The 15271-nt window shown below is 49.3% G+C and overlaps 1 protein-coding gene across 16 annotated transcripts in view; it reads right to left on the reverse strand.

Annotated features, from left to right (window-relative positions):
- EP400 (E1A binding protein p400) overlaps window positions 1-15271 on the reverse strand; it is an 84290-nt gene that overhangs the window by 4194 nt on the left and 64825 nt on the right. For 13 of the 16 annotated variants that reach the window (XM_053280244.1, XM_053280242.1, XM_053280243.1 and 10 more), the window contains 11 exons: window positions 10864-11000; window positions 9880-9936; window positions 9488-9566; window positions 7339-7536; window positions 6429-6474; window positions 6214-6323; window positions 5376-5580; window positions 3623-3801; window positions 2723-2911; window positions 1535-1724; window positions 240-367 (listed from right to left, as the gene is read on the reverse strand). In XM_053280244.1, coding sequence (XP_053136219.1) covers window positions 240-367; window positions 1535-1724; window positions 2723-2911; window positions 3623-3801; window positions 5376-5580; window positions 6214-6323; window positions 6429-6474; window positions 7339-7536; window positions 9488-9566; window positions 9880-9936; window positions 10864-11000 — 1518 coding nt within the window. The remainder of the gene's footprint in view (window positions 1-239; window positions 368-1534; window positions 1725-2722; window positions 2912-3622; window positions 3802-5375; window positions 5581-6213; window positions 6324-6428; window positions 6475-7338; window positions 7537-9487; window positions 9567-9879; window positions 9937-10863; window positions 11001-15271) is intronic. The other 3 variants (XM_053280246.1, XM_053280238.1, XM_053280232.1) reach the window with 1 other exon arrangement.

Below are 15271 nucleotides of genomic sequence, written 5' to 3' on the forward strand. Positions count from 1 at the left end.
CAAGCGACTGGGGGGAGGGCGGCAGAGAGGGCGGCGGGAAGGAGAGGACGGGCTTGCGCTCTCTCGGGCTCCTGCCAGCGCTGTTCTGGAGGCGGCCCACGGTCCAGTGCCCAGAGCCCTCCCGCATCTGCCTTATTGTAACCACCTCCTTGAAAGGAAGCCGCTGCGGGGCCCAAAGAACCCCCCTCCACCGCGCGAACACTTCCAAAGAGCCGGCAGGAAGCAGGAGGGAGAGATACCTTTTGCTGAACGGCGGCTTGCCCCTGGGAGACCTGAGGCTGGATGGCCTTCTGCTGCTGGGCCGTCTGGTGGTGCTTCAGTTTCAAGAGCTGCTGGACCTGTAAGGACTGGGGCCCCGTCTGCCCGCCTGCGAGCCACAGAAAGGGGAAAAGCTCAGGGCTCACTTCTCCTGGTTCTGAGAGGCTCCACATCTCACAACACCAAAACGCCCCAGGAAAGCTTGGGGTCTTTCCCAGAGCAAAGAGCAGCAAGGGCCAGTTTCGAACCCGGCTCCTTCTGCACACCCACGCAGCTGTGCCAGACCACACTCTGTGCACTGGGATGTAGAAGGCCCTGGGAAACGGGGCTTAGAACGGAGGAGAGCTGGTCTTGTGGTGGCAGGCGTGAATTGTCCCTTTTGCTAAGCAGGGTCCATCCTGGTTTCATTCATTCATTTGAATGGGAGACTGTATCTGTGAGCACTATAAGATATTCCCCTCAGGGGATGGAGCCGCTCTAGGAAGAGCATCTAGGTTCCAAGGTTCCTCCCTGGCAGCATCTGCAAGATTGGGCTGAGAGAGATTCCTGCCTGCAACCTTGGAGAAGCTGCTGCCAGTCTGTGTAGACCAAGGATTCTCAACGCTGGGTCCCCACATGTTATTGGACTTCAACTCCCATAACCCCCAGCCAAAGGGGCTGGGGATTATGAGAGCTGAAGTACAACAACATCTGGGGACCCAACATTGAGAATCCCTGGTGTAGACAATCCTGAACTAGATGGACCAATGGTCTGACTTGGTATAAGACAGCTTTCTATATTCCGCTTCCTGGAGTCAATCTTGGTCAATCGCTCTTGGTCAATCTCTTGCTGTCCTCTCTGATTAGCTCTTTCTTTCCCCCAATTCCCCACTTCTTTCTCAAGCCACCAATCCTTCCTTCAAGTTCCTCTTCTCAGTCCACTCCCTGATCTGCACTCTTCCTCTGGCGTTCCTTCGTATCCTGGGCCCTCTTCCCAGGCCTTAGCCTGCCCTGTGTGAGGGACACCCCATGCAGGGTGTGGTTTCCACCCTAGCCAAACTGACAACAGTCGCTTCCCTCCCACAAGCTGGACTGCACACACTTAGCGGCTTCCTGAGCAACTGAATACCCCATGCCACCACAAGAGCTCAGCCCATCAAAGACCAGAGGCTTCGACATCAGGAGCATCACACTAGATATTAGTCAATTGCGGAAATTTTGGGGCAGGGAAGGAGACAGAGACCCGAGAGCCCGGTTTGGGTCAGATGTTTCTGCTCTTCAAAAATGCCTGAAATACCTGCTGCCTTCTGCGGCTGCCCGATAGCAACACTAATGCCAGCGACGGTGACGGGGATGACGCCGGCGGACGACACCACCGCGGCAGGAACCGACACCACTGGGGGCTTCGTCAAAGCCACCTGGGCCGCCTGGGGCGTCTGGACCTGGATCTGGCCTTGCGCTTGGAGCTGGGAGGCGGCAACACGGGTCTAAGCAGAAGGAACGGGGATTATTGTACACGCAGCAGGAGAGCTCTGTCGGCTCAGCCACTCGCTCAGAGGGGATTCACGGGATGCCACCCCAAAGCCGTGTAAAAAAAAAAAAAAAAAAAAGACGGCAAGCCATTGTTGGAGAGAGACGTTGCTCACCACACCTGATTAGGGATGGGCACAAACCAGTTCGGCGCACCTTTTACGGTTCAAGCTGGTTCGGCAGCAAGGGAGGCCTTTAAGGGGCAGGGAGGGGGCCCTTTCCTTCTCCGTTACTCCCCCCACCCCTGCCAACGCTCTCCCCCAAATCAGCTGGTGTGGGGCAGCAGTGAACCTCCCTGCAGCAGTGGACCTCCGGTGCATGTGCATCAGCCATGCACGTGCATGTGCATCAGCCATGCATGGTGGTTTTGGGGAGTGCCCCGGTGTGGGCGGGGGGGAAGAAGCAGCAGAGAAGATAACCCCTGCCCCTGCCTCCCAGGAGCACACAAACCAGTTCATGCACATCCTTCCATCTATAAGAACCTGATGCTGCAAAACATCTCTACAAATCTACTTGCCAGCTGACCAGCCCCTGCTAACTGGGCAAAGAGGCACCTTTCTGACGTGGTGATTCTCTTTATTGAGCAGGGGGAGAGTAACTGGCCCTCTCCACCCCCAGCACAGGACCTCCAGGGACTGTTGCTGGTGTCTCTCTTATGTTTCTTTTTAGATTGTGAGCCCTTTGGGGGCAGGGAGCAGGGGAGGGGATCGCCTAAAACCTACAGCACGAGGAGAGGATTGCAAGAGCGAAATGGAACCTCCCGGTTCAGAGGCAGTCTACCTCAACACCAGCTATCGGGGGCCACAGGAAAGAGGGCCGCTACTTTCCTGCCCAGCCTGTGGCCTTCCCGGAGACATCGGGCCCAGCCACTGAGGGATAACCAGGATGCGGTTCGATCCCGCAAGACTCGGGTTTCCTCGAGGGCTGCCAAGTCGAAGAACAAGGGGCAACTTACGAGGCGAGCGACCTGGAGGTTGGCGACGGTGGCGCCTGTCAGGACGGCGCCCGGCCTCGGCGCGGCGACCGCCGTCAGGTGCTGGGGCGGCTGCTGCTGCTGGACCTGGGCAGCCTGTTGCTGGCTTCCCAGCGGAGGCTGCTGCTGTGGCAGCTGCAGCTTCTGCTTCTGCAACTTGAGGAGTTGCTCCTGGGAGGGAGAGAACATTAGAAAATTAAATTTAAATTAAAAACTGAGAATTATAACAATTGAAGAACCGGCCAGATCTAAGCAACAGGTGAACCATTAAAAAGCCTCTCTCTCTCTCTTTTTAAAGTGTGTTTAGCTGTTTCTTAGAACACTGACTGGGGTGGGGGAGCATGGCAAAGCTCTGCAGGGAGGGCGTTCCAAAGCCGAGGGGCCACAACTGAAAAGGCAAAGTCTTTAGACCCCACCAACCGAATCTCTGTTAGTGGCGGGGCCTTGAGCAGGGCCTGCGATGTGAGTGGAGGACCCAGGCAGGTTTATACGGGCAACTGCAGCCCGACAGGTACATTACATGTTGAGGCAGCCCCCCACCCCCCGACCTTCCCAGGCATATGGGAAGACCAGTGCGCCCTGAGAGGAAGGCAAGAAAGGAGGTACCCAGGCCAGGGAGCTCTTGTCCTCTGCTTCTGGAAAGACCAACAGCCTGAGACAACATTTTATTAATCTTCTTATTTGATTCTTTTAATAACAAAGGCTCTGGGTGCCTTTGTCAAGGCAGAAAGGCGGTATAAAAGTGTAGTAAAGAAATAACAACACTAAATAAGAGATTATATTAAATCTTTCGGTCTCAGCTCGGTGGCAGGTTGCGATCCCAAGCAAACCCTGCCCACAAAAAGCAGCCGCCGGCGGGAACACAGGCATCGTCTCCCTCACCTGGGACAGCTTCCCCACGGCTTTGATCTGGGCTGGCGACTGGGCCTGACCCTGGGCCTGGATCTGGGGGACTTGGACCTGCGCTGCAGCGGCCGCCTGCTGCTGTTGCTGCTGCCGCAGGAGCTGGAAGTGGGCCGGGGTGATCGTCTTCCCAGAAAGCTGCACGCCTGTCGGAGCTGCTGGGGAAAGAAAAAGAGAAATCAGCCGCCCAGCAACGTTTCTTGCATCACCACATCCCACGGCAGAGATTATATTTCTAGAGATGAATTCTGCACTGTGTGAAAAAAAATACTTGTTTTTCTTAGTCCTAAATTTCGCACCTTTCAATTCCATGGGAAGACCCCGGCTCTAGTGCTGGGAGAGGGAGAGAAAACTCTCTCTACTCCATGTATGCTTTTATACATCGCCTCCTCAGGATCGCCTCTTTTCCACCCCCGCTAACTGAGCAAAGGGGCGCCTTTCCAAAGTGGCGATTCTCTTTATTGAGCAGGGGGAGAGCAACTGGCCCTACCCGTCCCCAGCACAACATCCCTCCAGTGGCTGCTGCTGGTGTCTATCTTATGTTTCTTTTCTTTTTTCTTTTCTTTTTTTAAAGTTGTGAGCCCTTTGGGGACAGGGAGCCACTTTATTTATTTATTTATATCTATGTAAACCGCTTTGGGAACTTTGGTTGAAAAATGGCATATAAACATTTGGCGTATTTGTCAACTCTGGGTGGCAAACTCCTGCTACGCACAGTTTTTGAAAGGTTCTTGCGTTAAAATAGCGTTGTTTTTCAAAAGGGAGCTACCTGATTAAACAGGGCTCTTTTATTTTAGGTTTCTCAGTAGAAATTTAACTGATTCATCAACCCCAGTAACTGACTTAACATTATAGCCATAGTTTTAATTATTGTAAGGTCTCTCAGGGCTAAAGGAGCCTCTTGAGCTGGGAGCATGATCGGCAAGTCCTACCCCAGGACCACAAGTCTTTACTCTGTTAGTAGTCCCTCTAACGGTTGTTGGACTACAACTCCCATAATCCCTGAGTGTTGGGCACTGGGATGATGGGAGTTGTAGTCCAACTACAACTCCGTGGCTTTCTTTTCTGCTTTCCTGACTGGCCTCCCACTTGGGCAAGGAGAACACACACATATACCCCGATCTTTATTTACATGCACAAGTTTTATTCTACTTTTCCTTTCTATTTGTGGATCCAGATCAGCTGACAAACGAAAAACACAGTCCTCACCAAAGGCTATGCTTCTCAGTGTGGCTTAAAAAACCAAAAGGGGGGGGGAGAATCATTTTTTTATAAAGGCGAAATAATGAAACTATGAAGTTCAAACCCTTAAGTATGAGCAGGAAAAAAAGTAAAACATTACGCAATAGAGCAGCTGAAGTTACATTCGGAAATGGTGAGATGGTTTTAACTGTAAACCGCCCTGAGCCATTTTGGAAGGGTGGTATATAAATCAAATTAAAACAACAACAACAAAAAGCAGCTTTACTGGGAACAGCCTATGTTCTGCGACGATATCTATAACAATTGACAATAAAATTCAGCCATCCCAGGTCCTTGGGAAGGACTCCATGTCTGGATAAAACAAACCAGTCAATAACACCTGTCTGACTGTGTAAACAAGAAAATAATAAGAACAAGAACAAGAAGAAGAACAAGAAGAAGAAGAAGAAGAAGACTGGCATCCACGGGTAAGAATCACATGTACTATTTTAAAAGTGAAATAACTGAACTTAAGATGAACGATCTTTACCTGGCGTGACTTGCGTGACTAAGGATCTTGCCTGGGTCTGGACTGGGGCCAGGTTGGTGGTCACCACAGCTGATGCCGTCACAGAGGTCACCGCTCGCACCCCTGGAGTTGATGCAATAGTCACCAGTTCTGAGGAGGTGGTAGGGGCAGCAGTCGATCTCTGCTGGTTATGGACCACCTGGGCTGGATTCGTCCCTCCTGTGGCCTAAACAACAGAGAAAGCTATGAATCCTCACGGGGTTTTGACTCAGACTCTGCCGCGACTGTATGAGATCATCCTCTCATAATGTGCGGGAGGTGGCAACGGTAAACCTCTCCTGTATTCTACCAGAGACAACCACAGGGCTCTGTGGGCGCCAGCGGTCGACACCGACTCGACGGCACAACTTTACCTTTAAAGGTATCATGGTTGAATGCTCCCCAAATGGAAAACAACACTCTCCCAACGAACAAGCGAGCACATCCGGAAGAATGGTTCGAGATCAGCCCACTTCCCGCTATGCTCATTTTCTTCTTGCAGGGAACTTTTCATGCAGGGGACAGCTCAAAAACGTGAACCCAACCTCCTCCCCCCCCCGCCCCACAGTCTAAAGTGGTACAGCCCTTTCAAGCACTCAGAAGACATCCTGGGCCTCCCAAGCAGTGCATTTTCCCCCCATCTGTGTGCAAAATGAATTTTGTTCCGGGCGGCACTATCGAGGCAGTGTGCGCGAGCATGTATATTCCGAGTGGGACCGTCCTGATCCAATCTGAGCGGGATCTGAAATTAACTGAGCGGCCATCCACAAACTTCTGTGCGCACGCATGTTAAAGGGACCGCGGCTTCCAAGGTACTCACAGCCAGAGTTCCAGGGATCACCGGCGAAGCCAGCCGCTTGTTGATTGGCTGGAAGGTGGGCGCAGGGACCCCGGCCACGGTGTTCACGATCACGTTCCCGCTCACGGTCGCTGAAAAGGCAAAGCCAGGGGCATTCTGGGACCAGATCGGAAACCAGCCTCCGAGATTTCTTTACCCACCACCCACAATCCTTCGCTCGGTCAGGTGCACCTTACCGGTTTGTATGCTTGTCCCGGTCACTGAAGTTTTCATTGTGCCAGCCTGGTCAAAAGACAGTTCAGGAGAGAAGAGAAATGTAAGCAAACGGGTCCTCTCCTAATTCACAAGACTATATGGACACACGTGAAAGGAGGAACTTCGTGAGTTGTTAACCTGCTGACTGAGTGCAGAAGCACCTTTTAAAGGGGCAATTCTCTTATATTCAGCAGAGGGAGAGAAACTGGCCCGGATCCAACCTCAGCACAGCATCCCTCCAGTGGATGTTGCAGCTGTCTATCTTAAGTTTCTTTTGAGATTGTGAGCCCTTTGGGGACAGGGAGCCGTTATTTTTCTATGCAAGTCGCTTTGAGAACTGCTGAAAAGCAGTGCAGAAATATTCACCATAGCAGTAGTTAGCAGGACTCCCGATAAGCCACAAAAGGTATCCAAAGGCATCAACCTGACCTGCAGACATCTGGCCTAAGGAGAGCTTGAATCTACTGACAGTCCAACAAAGCCCTCTGTGGTCTCAGACAAGCAATGCACAAGCTCTTTTCTGTCTAAGTTAAGAACATAGGAAGCTGCCTTATACTGAGTCGATCGCGCTCAGTACTGTCCTCACAGACTGGCAGCGGCTTCTCCAAGGTTGCAGGCAGGAATCTCCCTCAGGCCTATCTTGGAGATGCTGCCAGGGAGCAAACCTTGAACCTTCTACGTCCAAGCAGGCAGGTGCTTTTCCCAGAGCAGCCCCATCCCCTACGGGGACTATCTTACAGTGCTCACACATGTCTCCCATTCAAATGCAAACCAGGGCAGACACTGCTTAGCAAAGGGGGCAATTACATCCTTCCAGAAGACCAGCTCTCTTCCCACAAACCCACAGTGTTGGAGCTGCCCTGTTGGAGCTGATTGGCAAGAGTGTCTTACCAATACTGCAGTGTTTGCCACGGTGGTAACGGCCGTCTGCACCACAGCCTGGGGCTGCTGGACCACTTGCGCCTGAGGCTGGGGCTGAGGCTGGGCTTGTGCTTGCTGGACCGCCGCTTGCTGACCTTGCTGCTGCCCGGCCTGCTGGGGCTGCTGCGGCCCGGCCTGCTGTTGAGCCCTCTGCTGCTCAGCCAGCGCCTGGGGGGCCAAGGAGGGAGAGAGAGAGAGAGAGAGAGAGAGAGAGGCATTGCTTCTTGAGTTCTGAAGGCTCATCTGTGATGGCAGCCCTCTGAATACTCCAGAAGGCCTCTGCTTACTTTCAGAGGTACCTAAAAGCATCCCTGGCTGGAAGGACACAAAGAACCCATTCTCCAGGGCTGAGCACTGCATTGAACCGATAATCCACGGCGATGCAAGCCATATCAGAGCATCCCCACCCCACCCCGAAATGACTGATTAAGTGCCATCAAGTTGGTGTCGACTCTTAGCGGCCACATAGAGAGATTCTCTCCAGGATGATCTGTCTTCCATTTGGCCTTTCTCAGCGGTGCATTCGTTGCTGTGGCGATCAAGTCCATCCACCTTGCTGCTGGTTGTCCTCTTCTTCTTCTCTTTCCTTCAACTCTTCCCACATTATGGACTTCTCAAGGGAGCTGGGTTTTCACATCATGTGTCCGAAGTAGGATAGTTTGAGCCTGGTCATTTGTGCCTCAAGTGAACATTCTGGATTGATCTGTTCTATGATCCATTTGTTTGTTTTCCTGGCTGTCCATGGTCTCCTCAAAAGTCTTCTCCAGCACCACAGCTCAAAAGCGTCAATGCTTTTCCTATCTTGCTTCTTCAAAATCCAGCTGTCGCATCCATAGAGTGTAACGGGAAAAACCACTGTCCGAACGATTCAAATCTTTGTAGGTGTAGACACGTCACAGCATCTCAATATCCTTTCCAAGGCCTTTACTGCAACCCTACCGAGTGCTAGTCTGCTGCGTATTTCTTGACTGCTGGATCCTTGACTGTTGATGGTCGATCCTAAAAGGCAGAAGCTATCCACCGCTTCAATGTCTTCATTCTCAGTTCTGAGGCTGGTTGCTGTACCTGTTGTCATTAGTTTAGTCTTCTTTATATTTAGTCTTAGTCCCATTTTTTTCACTGTGCTCTTTGACTTTCATTACTATTGCTTGCAGATCATCCACATTCTCAGCTATCAGAGTGGTGTCATCAGTGTAGTGCAGGTTATTGATGTTTCTTCCTCCAACTTTAAAACCACACTCATCTTCTTCCAATCCAGCTTCTCTCAGTATATGTTCAGCATATAAGTTGAATAAATAAGGAGAAAGTAGAGAGCCTTGTCTTACTCCTTTGCCCATCTGGAACCAGCCTGTTTCACCATGTCCCATCTGGACTGTGGCTTCCTATCTTGTGTATAGGTTTCTCACGAGAACAATGAAATGTTCTGGGATGCCCATTTTCCTAAGGATATTCCACAACTTGACAAGGTCGATGCAATCGAAGGCTTTTCTGTAGTCAATAAAGCACATATTGACTTCTTTCTGGTATTCTTTGGCCTTCTCAATTATCCAGCGTGCATCAGCAATGATGTCTCTTGTTCCTTGGCCTTTCCTGAAACCAGCTTGAACATCCGGCATTTCCCTTTCCACGTAGGGCTCTAATCCGCATCGGATGATCCTGAGCATTGTCTTGCTAGCATGTGAAATTAACGAAATCAACCCGAAAACGATAGTGGAGAAGTCAATACCACAACAAAGCACATTGGTATGAACAGGACTGGAGGGTGGCAGCGTGGCTTAAGGTAAGCTAGGGCTGCACAACTTCAGCCCTCTGGCGGTGGTAGGACTACATCGCCCCTGACTATTGGCCACTGCGGATGGGAATTATGCCTTAAGGAAAGAACCAGCTTCCGCAAAGTTAAGTGGCCGCCTTCCAGACATTTCAAAGCACCGTCTTTCCCTCCACTGTACCACCCCCTCCCAGAATGCACCAAGACAGGAAGCAGCATATTGTAACACCTCCCAGCCTGATGCGTCAAGCCAATAACGATGATCATCTTGATGCTATCCTGACTGCCCCTCTGCATGACCCCTTGCTCATGTCCTGACCCAGGAATTAAGACTGCCATCTCTCAAAGTACCTTCTTCTCTTTCGCAATACGCTCGGCTCGGAGGGACGCGACTTGAATGGGAGGAAGAGGCTTGTCGTAGTTGATGCCGCTAGACAGAGAGAGCAACAAAAGTCACTGAGGGTTTGCGGTGGGGGTGGGGTGGGGTGGGGAGAGTTGGACACAATCCAGGAAAACATCAAGAGGTTTTAAGCCCCACTGATTTCAACAGAAAGAAATGTAATGCTTCAAACAAGTCCCACTGTAATAAATAGAAATTAAACGTGGGCTGAAGTGTGTCCTTTTATTTATTTTTTTAATCTACCTTTTCTTTCCATCAGGGGCAACCCTTACCTAACCAAGGAAGGGTGTTATGGATGAATGAGGATCATTCTGCAAGTTGCCGACCCCTGGGAATGGCTTACCTTTCAGCAAGCACTGAAGTGTGTTTCGGATTCTTCTGGAAAGGATTCATACCAAGCCTGAAATACAACCCAAAAGATGCCGGTTATAAAACAAGGCAATTTAAAAGCATCCTTTATCGCAGCGATTGCTAGCCCTGGGCCCCCAGATTATGCTAGACTACAACTTCCACCCTCCCCCTGCCACACTGGTCATTGTGGCATGGAATTATGGGAGTTGTAGTCCAACATCCTCCTGGGGACTCAAACCTGGGAATCCCTGCTTTATATCACCATAAATATGAGAAGGTACCCTGGCAAATAATAATACTAAATATGATGACTACTACTACTACTACTACTACTAATAATAATAATAATAATGTGTTATTGTTGTTGTTATTAACAACAACTTATAATCATCATCAAATAACTGTAGTCTCCCATTCATATGCAACCAGGGTGGACCTGGCTTAGCTAAGGAGACAAATCATGCCTGCTACCACAAGACCAGCTCTCCTTTCAGGATACGCTGGTCGCAAGCTAAAGGTTAAAACCAGCAGCACAGGCACAAACATACCAGCACACCCACAAGTTTCTTGGCCATGCAAACGTGCAAAAATGAGCTCTCAGGTGACCCACAATGGTGTACTCCCCTGCTAACTTGGCAAAGAGGCACCTTTTTAATGTGGCGATTCTCTTTCATTGAGCAGGAGGAGAGCAACTGGCCCTATCCACCCCCAGCACAGTACTTCCAGTGACTGTTGCTGGTATCTGTCTTATGTTTCTTTTTAGATTGTGAGCCCTTTGGGGATAGGGAGCCATCTTATTTATTATTTCGCTCTGGAAACTTTTGTTGAAAAGTGGTATATAAATATTTGTTGTTGTTGTACACGCACCACCACCGCCCTAGTCAATGTCCCTTGTCCAACACAGAACTTGAAAGCCGAACACTCCACACAGTGCAATGGAGTTGCAGGAAGAGGAAAGGCTCTTAGACCAACTCACAAGGGCTTGATCGGTGGGCTTCTCTTCCCAGCAATTAGCTTCATGATCTCAAAGTGATTTGTGTAAAGCTGGGTGTGCGTTGCGCCCTCGTCTTGGGCGTACAGCTGGTTGGTTCGGAGGGGGCGGCTGTTCTTTGTCTAATTGCAAACAAGCAACAACGGAGTTTTATGACGTGCCATTTTTAAAAATAATTTTTAAAAAAAAAACCCTGAGTGACACTTCTGCTTGTGTGCTACCCAAGATCTCTAATATATTAAAGGGCAGGTTCTCACGGTCCCCACGATGCCAACCACCTTGGAAATGGGAGGTTCCCAAGGTGCACGTGCTCCCAAATTCTGGACATAAGGACTGATATTTTTGGCGATGCAGAATGGGCACTGCGCCAACCCAAAATTTAAGCGAGATTGGAGAACTGGGATTTGGTCTAAGGTTGGCCGATCTCTGTTAAACGTTGAGTTGGCACAGCACCAACCTGAGATCACTGAAAATTTCTGGGTTCTTACGGCCAGAAACCGGGAGTGCTGTGCCAGATTTTCGCTATGGGGTTACTGGGTTCTGACCAGCTAATTTTAAACTAAGGTTGTTTTTCAGCCTCTGTATTTCCTGAGTCCATTTTGAACAAAGAGATTGGTTTTGTGTGGACAGCAGGGAATTGATCAGCTGTAAATGCGGTTCCTGCTTTTCCAATTTCTCAATTTTTGTACGACTGTCTTCCAGGTCAGCTCCCGGCTGAAATAAGAGCTTCCCCATCTCCGATAACTTTTAAGAAGGCCATTAAGACATATTTGTTCACCCAAGCTTTTAATTAGACTTGTAGTTTTTAACATTGTGTTACATTTTAAATTATTTTAATTTTGTTTTAATTTGTACTGTTTTATTGTAAACCACCCAGAGACACAAGTCTTGGGCAATATATGAATATGTTAAATAAATAAATAGAATTGTCAGAAACATACATTCTCCTTTTCCTCAAAACCTTCCTCATATAGAAAGAACATATTCACAAGAGAGCATAAAACCCCCCACTCACTAACACTTATATCCTAAAACTCCAGTGGTAGTTCATCTTCCAGGCAAAGCAAACGACAGCTGGACACGAATCTCAGCGGTGCATCCACGGCTGTGAAATTTTTTGATTACTAATATTCCCCAGTAGCCAAATTTTAGCCATGGGGTTACTGGGTCTGACAGTCTACTAGCTTACTGCCCAGAAAATGAAGCACACACTCCAGAGAGCAAGTTAACATTTTATTGGGGTTCCATTTAAGATAGGCTAGAAGAGCTAAACTTTAAAAGTCTAAACATATTAAAGAATTCAGTAGGCATCTCACCACTCCTGCCAAATCAGTCTCAGTAACACAAAGGATAGAACCCAAAACAGGAGACCCGATGAAGAATTTTAAAAGTCACAAAACTTGAAGCCCAAAGCTAGGGGGTAAGTGGGAAAGTTCAAAAAGTTCACAGATATGAGGAGAAAAATCCCCCAAATCAAATCCATGGCTTAAACTCTTATAGTGCCTGGTCTCAGGGAACGGTCTTAGCCTCCCATGGGGATGGTTTTGGGGTACTTGTTAAGTTTTGATAGGCCACTTCTAGATAGAAGAGACCACCCATCTTAATCAGAAAGTCATTATAGAATATAATTAAAAATTGATTATTGCCTTGTTTTCAAACTAGCTATGGGCCAGACAGATTTAGATGGGTACAGGTCAGTTAGGCAAATTAGACAGTTTACCTTCTAACGGGAAAAACCACAAGAACTGACTGGTGAGGTTACCTAATCTGGATATATTTTTGCAAACGATGCAAGAGTCAGCAATTTTCAGAACTTGCGAACTGCCGACTGTTGCATCGTTTGCAAGAATATATCCGGATTAGGTGACCTCATCAGTCAGTTGACTAGGACCAGATGTCCAACTCTTAGCAGAAAACTGTCCATCTGTGTTCTTGTGGTTTTTCTCATTAGAATGTAAGCAATCTAATTGGCCTAACTGACCTGTACCCATCTAAATTCATCTGGTCTGAACCACAGCTAGTCTAACACCCCTCTGCATAAAGCTTGCAAAGTGATTCTCAAACGAACTTGCCAAACACAGTCGGTATGAACAGACTGAAACCAAAGTCTTCATATATGGATTCTGGATTAAAACCAAAGAAGCCCCTTATGTGAGAATATGCTTAAAGTAATGTGATAAAAAGTGATTACAGAATGATAATGGGAGCATGTTGTATATATGAGATATATGGATATATATTATGAATAACGCAAGCCCCATTCTGCTTCATCCACACCTTGGAAGTCTCCCATCTCCAGGTTCACTGGCATTGCAGGGATTGCGAGAACTCTAAGCAGGGAAATACTGTGAGCATGTACTGTGAGCATGTTTCACAAGCAAGCTACTACGGCTTACTTCTAATCCCTTAACCATGGGGAAGAGGGAAGAAGGAACAAGCCACACAGCTCATAGACTCCCCCTTGCATGAATCCTCCCTTCACCAGGGTTCCCTCTCACAGGCATTCCCAGATGTTGACGACAACAAATCCCAGAACCCTCAAGCAAAAGCCACTGCAGCTGGGGATTCTGGGAATTGTAGTCAACAACATCTGTTGACTGTTAGAGGGAACACTGCCCTTCACTAGCCATGGCACAGAGTTAAAGCGCCAATATTAACATTAACCCTGACGAGTTACAGAGCAGCCTCTAAACATGGAGACTGGGCCAGTTTGCAAACCACGGTTGATAGTAACATTGGTGCAAAGGTAAGCCTGAGCCGTGGTTAGCTCCAAGGAAAGGAAGAGGAACACACTCACAAGGAGACATTACATCTATACATCACTGATCTAAGTTTTATCCGCTCCATAAGAAAGGCAGGAACACCCCCCCCACCCTGCCAGGTACGTACGTATACACACACACACACACACACACACACACACACACACACAGACACACACTGCAATCTCTCACAATCTCACACTATGCAATTTCCCACCGTTGCAGGGGAGTCACAGCAGGAGAGAGGGCATGCCCTCAACTCCTGCCTGTGGCTTCCAGCAGCATCTGGTGGGCCACTGTGTGAAACAGGATGCTGGACTAGATGGGCCTTGGGCATGATCCAGCGTGGCTGTTCTTATGTTAATTGTGAGCCCAGAGATTGGCAAGACAGAACACGGACAAAATGCTGCCCACCTGAACCTCCAAAGTATCCTTAAATCTGAAACTTCTCCCCTCCGCGTTCCAGGAGATTTCTGCCTTCTTCCACCCCCTTTCAGATGATCCCTCCTCCGTTTCCCCAAGGGAAAACTCAGCTGAAAACTAATCCCTATCCTCCCCACTGGCTCTGGTGGGGGAGCGGTGTGCCACTGCTCTGGTGGGGGAGCGGTGTGCCACTAATCCCCACTGGCTCTGGTGGGCACTGGGTGAACCAGCTAAGTCGCAGCATTGATAGAGAAGCAGGCTGGGCGGGGGGGGGGGGCTCTACCACCTCCTACACAGTTGATTGCTTGCCAAAGGCTCACCTTCTTAAAAAAATATGCTGTTCCCGGCTCAGCACATTCACCTGCCTAACCTTCTATGACATCACAGCAAGCCAGCCAGCCAGCCGGCAGAGAGGACATGACTCTCTTGCCTAACCAGCCTCGTCCTTACTTCAGAGCAGAGCAGCCATATGTTGCCGCACAGCATTCACAGCTTGGGGGGCTATTAATCTGCCAGGACTATTTATTGTGCTTGTGAAACACAGAAAGGCCCGGGGGTGGGGTGGGGCGCTGAAGCTCAGTGGCAGAGCATCTGCTTTGCATGCAGAAGGTCCCAGGTTCAAACCCTGGCAACATCTCCAGGCAAGGCTGAGAGAAATTCCTGCCTGAAGCCCTGGGGAGCTGCTGCCAGTCAGGGTAGATAATACTGAGCTAGATGGACCAATGGTCTGACTCAGTAGAAAGCAGCTTCCTGGATTCCTTCTAGAGGCCTCCCATTCCAAGTGCTGTACAGGTTCACTGCAGTACAGAAATGCTATGGGATTAGGTGCTCCTAGATCAGGGCTGTGCAACCTGGGCCCTCCAGCTGCTGTTGGGACTACAACTCCCATCGTTCCCAGCCACAGTGGCCAGCAGTCAGGGATGATGGGGGTTGAGAGTAGAACCTCTGCAGGAGGGCTGACGTTGTGCAGCCCAGTACTAGACCAGGACCTGTGGTTCTCCAGATGTTGATGAACTACAACTCCCATCATCCCCTGCCACAATCAACTGCAGCTGGGGATTATGGGAGTTGATGTTCAGCAACATCTGGAGAGCCACAGGTTGGAAACCCCTGTCCCAGACCTCCCATTGGGCATATATAAAGACATGAATACACACATACACACACACAATCAATCAATCACTGTCGCCCCTAATCTGCCATGCTTA

Source organism: Hemicordylus capensis, chromosome 15, assembly GCF_027244095.1.
Source record: "Hemicordylus capensis ecotype Gifberg chromosome 15, rHemCap1.1.pri, whole genome shotgun sequence".
Lineage (NCBI taxonomy): Eukaryota > Metazoa > Chordata > Lepidosauria > Squamata > Cordylidae > Hemicordylus > Hemicordylus capensis.